Source organism: Ricinus communis, chromosome 1, assembly GCF_019578655.1.
Source record: "Ricinus communis isolate WT05 ecotype wild-type chromosome 1, ASM1957865v1, whole genome shotgun sequence".
Classification (NCBI taxonomy): Eukaryota; Viridiplantae; Streptophyta; class Magnoliopsida; order Malpighiales; family Euphorbiaceae; genus Ricinus; species Ricinus communis.
In genome coordinates, this window is record NC_063256.1 from 33638382 (window position 1) to 33645456 (window position 7075).

The 7075-nt window shown below is 34.2% G+C and overlaps 1 protein-coding gene across 1 annotated transcript; it reads left to right on the forward strand.

Annotated features, from left to right (window-relative positions):
* Positions 1-1319: 1319 nt before the first annotated feature.
* Positions 1320-2209, forward strand: LOC125369986 (E3 ubiquitin-protein ligase MPSR1-like). The gene is made up of 2 exons (XM_048373528.1): positions 1320-1394; positions 1943-2209. The coding sequence occupies exons 1-2, from the start codon at positions 1320-1322 to the stop codon at positions 2207-2209; spliced, it is 342 nt and encodes a 113-aa protein (XP_048229485.1).
* The last annotated feature ends 4866 nt before the right edge of the window (positions 2210-7075 follow it).

Here is a 7075-nt window from a genome sequence, read left to right on the forward strand (position 1 = left end):
CCATATTGTGCAGGGGCAGAAACTTCGGAGGCATTTTCGTCCTTTAAGATGACAGAATTTGAAAATCCTTAAAACATGAAAATTGTAGCTCCGTCTCTTAGATTTCGAATGCCGTCTTATTCACCTTAATCCGATTTTTGTAGAAGAAGTTATGCCCAAAATACTGAATAGTGCTCAAACTAAAATGTCATATTGTTTTATGAATAACTACTCTTCACTACTAGTGACATGCGTAACTAGTAGTGACAGCAGCAAATCTTCACCACTAGTAACATGCATAATTAGTAGTGACAAGCTCCAAGCCACATTCTTTAACCTTGATCCATTGCTAGCTCCCCTATTGATAATTTCACACTTTTAAAGCCTATAATACACAATAAAAATATGTATAAATACTAAAGATAATAAGAAAACACAAATAAACACTTGGAATCATATAAATTCCTAACTATAAATAAAAGTGCATGAAAACTAAAAATAATTATAAACTAATGAAACTAATAACGCATGAACATGTGCTAAATACCTATGCTAAACACAATATATCACTTGATCTTTGCATTCATTCCCATCGGATGAGAATAACAAAGTAGGTTGTTCATCTTCTTCACCTTTGGCACAAAACACTTTGTTTTCTTGCATAATGACCATATTTCTCACAATTATAGCATTGTACTTCACCTCTTTTATTCCAAGTACCTCTTCCACGTCCTTGTGATGATTGCCTTTGATTTGAATCTGAATAGTTTGAATTTCCACCAAATCTTCCTTTTCCTCTGCCTCTAAAATTACCTCGACCACGGCTATGAAATCTACCACCTCTTCCTTTTCCTCTTTGTGATTCTTCATTTGTATTATCTTTTTCTTTCAAAGACAGCTTTGAGAAAAGAACTTGTGATTGAGGTTCTTTCTCCTTCATGCTTTCTTCACCTGCTTGCAATGATCCCAACAACTGATCAACAGTCATGGATTCTAAATCATTTAATTCTTCAATTGCCATAACAATATAATCAAACTTCGAATCTAAAGATCTAAAGATCTAAAGATCTTTTCAATCACATGGACATCCTCCATTTTCTCACCATATCTTCTCAATTGATTGACAATAGTCAAAAATCTAGTGAAATAATCTGAAATTGTTTCAGAATTTTTCATCTTGAGAGATTCAAACTCTCCTCTCAAGGTTTGACAACGAACTTTAATAACCTTATCAACTCCTTTGAAAGAAGTTTCTAAGGTATGCCATGCTTCTCTAGCACTTGTAACATCTGAAACTTTCTCAAACATACTCTCATCCAAACATCTATGGATTAGAGTCAATGCTTGTTGATCTCTCTTTCTTGATTTCTATAACACTTCCTTCTGAATTTGAGGCAACTCATTCTCGTCTTCAGGTTGTTCCAATCCTTTTTCAACAATTTCTCACACATCTTGCGATCCTATCAAGGCTTTCATATGAATACACCAATTATCATAACTCTCTTTAGTGAGTTTTGGAAATTGAAAAGGAAATAAGCTATTGCTCATCATCTTTCTTCTCTCCTTTTTCTTTTACTCTCTTTTCACTTTTTCTTAACTAGGCTCTGATATCACTTTGTTGTAAAGAATAAGAAGAAGAAAGGATAAACTCACTTGTATATTGAATTGAAATTACAAAGAACATATATATAGACTTACTAGCTTAGTAGCCAAGTAGTCTTTTGGTAACCTACAACTCTTAAACATCCTACATTAAATACATAAGTTACAAATATATAGAACTTACATATTTAATAGGCGCTTAATACATAAGTTACACACTTAATGAATATATATGTAACTTACATATTTAATAGGTGACTCTTTAATTTCATAACTTAAACATTAAAGACTATACTTAATGACTATTAAATACTATTAAATTAAGTTTAGTTTTTCAACAGTTTCGAGGAGGTGATTGCAGGAAGTGGAGCTCGGTTTTATGGTGCAACTTAGAAGAATATTGGCGAGAGATGCTAAGGATGATCTTGTGCTTAAGGGACTAAGAAGTGTAGTAGTAGTTGATGGAGATGGAGAGGTGTGTGGAATCTGTTTGGAGGAGATGAAGCAAGCTTGTGAAACTAAGGCTATGGACTGCATGCATAGGTTTCATCCTTCTTGGATTGCTCAGTGGCTTAGCAGAAAGAAGAATACTTGTCCTTTATGCAGACACCAGATGCAAATTCACTAATGGTTTATGATGCAGGAAATTACTTGGCAACCTCTATATCAGTCATCAGCTGTGCATAGAAAACTAATCTTTAAAACCCTAATATAGAAAATTAGTAGGAGATTCATTATGTTTTCTTTAATTCTTTAGCTAGTAATTTGGATTATTTTGGGTAATTATACAAGAAATATTATTAAATGGAAACTTTAATTAATTGATGATTAATTTGTTCACTGATTTTTATCATTGTCCCTGCAATTGATGTTGAAGATGTTTATATGAAAATTTAACAAAATTGATAACCTATACGAGTACATTTTAGAAAGGGTTCTATGCATGTACAGTACAATCTTTCATGCAAATGGATGTCTATACGTACTTAAGTAGGTTATGGAAGTGAAACTGCCATTGCTGGCTGGCTGGCTGGCAAGTTTATTTAATTTCCACTTCTTCCTTGAGAAAAAGTCAAGAGCAGAGACTAAAGAAAAGGAATTTATAGTTATTGAATTTCATCCTTGGAAAGGAACAAATAGTTTGACAAGTTTGCCTGATGACATTATATCCATTATATATAGTTTCTTTAACCGAAAGGCTAATCTATAGATGAAAAACAATATGCTATATTTATATATAATTTCTACAACCTAAAGGTTAATTTATAAATGAAAAATGATAGCTATTAACAAGAAATAGCTACTAAGATCTGAAGATAATGGAAGAAAGGAAAAAAAGAAAAGAAAAATAGAAAAAGGGGAAGGCATGTGAAATGTTGAGAATGGCCACATAAATGTTTGTTCGCCATTTCCTTCACAAAAGAGAGAGCACTTTAGCATGTTGTCCAGAAACATCTCCTTATCAATTAGATTTACAATCATCATTCATCATATAGCATACTGACAAAGAATTTGTACAAAGTATACACAGCTGACCACTAAAATGGTAACAGGAATTGGTTGCCATAATGAACTATAAGAACTTCACTCTAGATAGCATCTTTCAGAAGAGGTTTCCATGTTAGCATATGAAACACCTCCTTTTTCAACTGTACAATGCTTGTAGGATTCTATCTCATAAAAATGGGTAAATCTATCTAGCTAGGAGGTGATATCAGAAACCCATTTTACATGTCTACCATCTATCAAGGGTCAGGTCTTCAGTCTGATGAACTAGTGTCTGCAATTTCATCCTCACCGAAACTAAATGGCCTCTCCATGGCAGAATTACATATCATATAAAAAAAGTAACAAAGAGATAATTATATTATTGGTAACTTTATAGTAAGTTTTATTTTGGTAATGTAATTTTTTTTAATTTTATTATGGTCATTTAACTTTAATCTGATTATTTAAAATCTAGTCATTTAATTTTTTAGAATAATGATATATCTAACATCGAACGTTACACTAACACATGTATTTAAATTTGACAAATCATTTTCCTAATCATCAAACCATTTAACCAAACTATTAAGTTAATCCAAAATCAAACTCAACTTTAGGCTTCAATAGGCTTTGATAATAAATATTTGATGTTGTTTTTTTTTTCTTCTTATTTTCTATTCTTTTTTTATTTAATATTACAACAACGTTCTTTTTTGTATTTAAACAAAAAAGGAAAGAATATTCGACCACCAAATTAGTAATGTTTTTGCACTTATTTGTATTTAAACTATCAGTTGCTTTCTGTTTCTTACATGTTCACATATCTATTTGAGGACGTGCTATCAGTTCCTATTTGGTATAAAAAATTTAATATCAAACGAGTGTCTAACCACCAATTTTATTAAATCTGAATTCTAATTGTAAAATAACAAGTATAAATGTAGAAATTATAATATTTCTTTCAAAAAATGTAGGACTCACAATATACGAGCATATTTTCTCCTAATTTTTTGCGATGCCGATCTATTGAAACTGCTTTTTCAGAACTGGGATTCAATGCTTTACTTCAAACCTTTAGAATTAGGGTTTTGTTTTATAGCGTTAGAGATTCTATGTTGTAGATTTAGGAGATTTAGAGATTTTTCTTTTCAATTAATAAACTATCAGATTTAAAGTTAAATGACCGTAATGAAAAAAAAATATTCTATAACCAAAATAAAATTTAGTGTAAGTTAAGTGACCATTAGTATAATTATCCCCGGAAACAATACTAGCATTTGAGGGGACAAGAAAAACTATTATGTAATAGAGAAAATAATGAGAATGTGCAATTTTGCTAACTTATTTATGCTGAAACAAACGCTAATTAACTCATCCATGAGAGAAACGAACAACAGATTAATCAAAGAATGATCAATATGTAGGTTAGCATCTCAGCCAAAAATGACACTCTCCTCAACAAGCAATTGCGCCATGTGACTCCAGATGTCTAAACCTATAAACCTAGTCATCCTTCATGATTATGCAACAACATTAGAAAATGTACTGATCAGATTCTATCACATATAATAGGAGGAAAAGTCCTAAGTCTTACTACATGATCATCTACATGAAAATAAAGTTAGGTGCTAACCATTAAGCATCGAAAAATGATAAAATATTCATGAAGAGGTAGACCTAATTCTAAGGAAATGTAACCTCTAATTTTTGCATGTTGATCATTCACACATTTTGCAGCTTCAAGAATAATTGAACATGTTGCCACATTTTCTAGATATCTTTCCCAAATAGTATGTAATAGGAAAATTTGCAGTTCAAATGGTGACATCTCTTTCCCACTCTTCTCTCTTCACCAAAGAAAGGGCTGCGTTGCAGGGACTCTAGAACACTTGTTCTGTGATAAATAAATGACTACAAAAAATTACCTTGAGGCTGTTAATCCTAAAGAAAAGCCCACCTCTTCAGAAGAAATGAGCAAAAATGAAGGATTAAATGATTATACAACTAAATGACCCAGTCCTAACGCTCATAGTAACCCTATTTGTTATAGCCTCGTGAGAAGCAACATACAGCTATTTGTTCAATACGAGGGTGAAACAGTATGTCACGACCCCATCTGTGGGCCCGTGACCGGCACTAAGGAATGGGTAGGCGTAAGGCCACCGAATCCCGTAGTAAGCCTAACTCTCACTAACTCAGTTAAATCTCATCTCATTTTACTGATGCTATAATTTATCTTAACTGTTAAATCTTACATAATTAATTTGGTCTGCCAAAAATTAGGCGGGACTCGAAACTACAGAAAATTACAACTGATACACCTACTACTTCTACTGTAGAGAATCTAAGAATTTACAAATTAACATACAAATCAAATACATCACCCGATGATGAAGAAGTCGGGTTACTAGACAAGAGTCGCGAGAAGACTAACAGTCACGGATCTGAAAAATAATAAAATTGAGACTGTAAGTCTCGAGAGTGAGTTAAAATCATATATCTAAAAACATTTGCATATACTTTAAGCATATATTCATTTAATTTGAAATAAATATTAAATCATGTAAAACATACGTGTCATGCCATGCTTAAACAAAATAATTTCACACACAACAGGACGGAGTACTTCAGTAGAGCCCTAATCTCAATACTAACATTCGATCAATCTCAACACTGACATCTCGACTAATCTCAACTCTAATATCTCTACTCTCTCATTCCAACAAAACTGGCGCCCAGAGAGCGAAGCTCGATCAGGGACCTTACCTTCAGTCTGGTCACTTGTCTTAGCCTTTCGGCTCTCTTAATCCAACAAGCCTGGCGCCCAGAGAGCAAGCTCGATCAGGGTCCTTACCTCCAGCCTGAACACTTGATTTCTAACTAAGCCGGCGCCCAGAGAGCAAGCTTGATCAGGGACCTTACCTCCGGCAAACACACTCTATTAAGCCTAGAGAGCGATGCTCGACCAGGGCAAGTCCTAATATTTTCCTTTTAAATTTACCTATTTACCATTTTTCCATCACTCTCGGATTTATATCGGAACACTCATCAAACTAATATGTTCTACTGTCATCCCATCCTGTGTCATCATGCAATAATAAAATCAATGATAAAGAAAATGATATATAAATGAATAGTAATCAAAAGCATGATACAAATGAATAATAATTAAATGAATAATTCCAAATCAAAGATTTATGCATGACACGTGCATAATCGATATATGACTTTAACTCACAGCTTTGGCGACCTCCTAGCTCTGCTCCGGTGTCTCGGTTGGAGCGAGCCGAACAGACGGATTATCTAATCACGGAAAACAATTTATCAATAACGCTGAACAATTAACAATTAACTCCTAGGTCTAGATTTCTAGGACTGACTGTCTAAAATCTTGACTCGATAAATTCTACCGAAAATTCGGCAAAACCTCCCCTATAACACTAGCATTTACCCCCCATAAAATGGGTCCAGGACCTGCCAGAAAAACACTATAAATATCTAACAATTTAATACAATAGGAGCCGGGTCCCCAAGACTTCACTATTTTTCCCGGCTCCCCTACACAACACAAAACACGACCCAAGGCAGGCAGTCCGACAAACAATTATTTTTGACTCTCAAATATTATCTAATACTCAACACAAATCAATAAGCATAAATTAAATCAAAGAATTCTTAAATCAACAGCCGGAGAAAATTACCGAGACGCTTGATCGCTCGGTCGACTAGCTTCCAGCCGCTGGAGTCTGATCGACGATCCGAACTCACAATCGGACTTGAAACGATGCGCTGATGACGATCCCCGCTTCTGATTTTTCGATCATACCCCTGATCATCTGGAGAGATTTGCGGACGCTCTCGGCCGTTGATCTGCAAACGGAGTCCGATCGCCATGAAACCGGTGTCATTGCGAAGCTTGAGCTGAGGAGAGTCGGAATACGCCATCTGATCGTCCAAAGCTCGCCGGAAAAATTGGAAAACGCGGCTGCCACCTACTTCCTCTCTC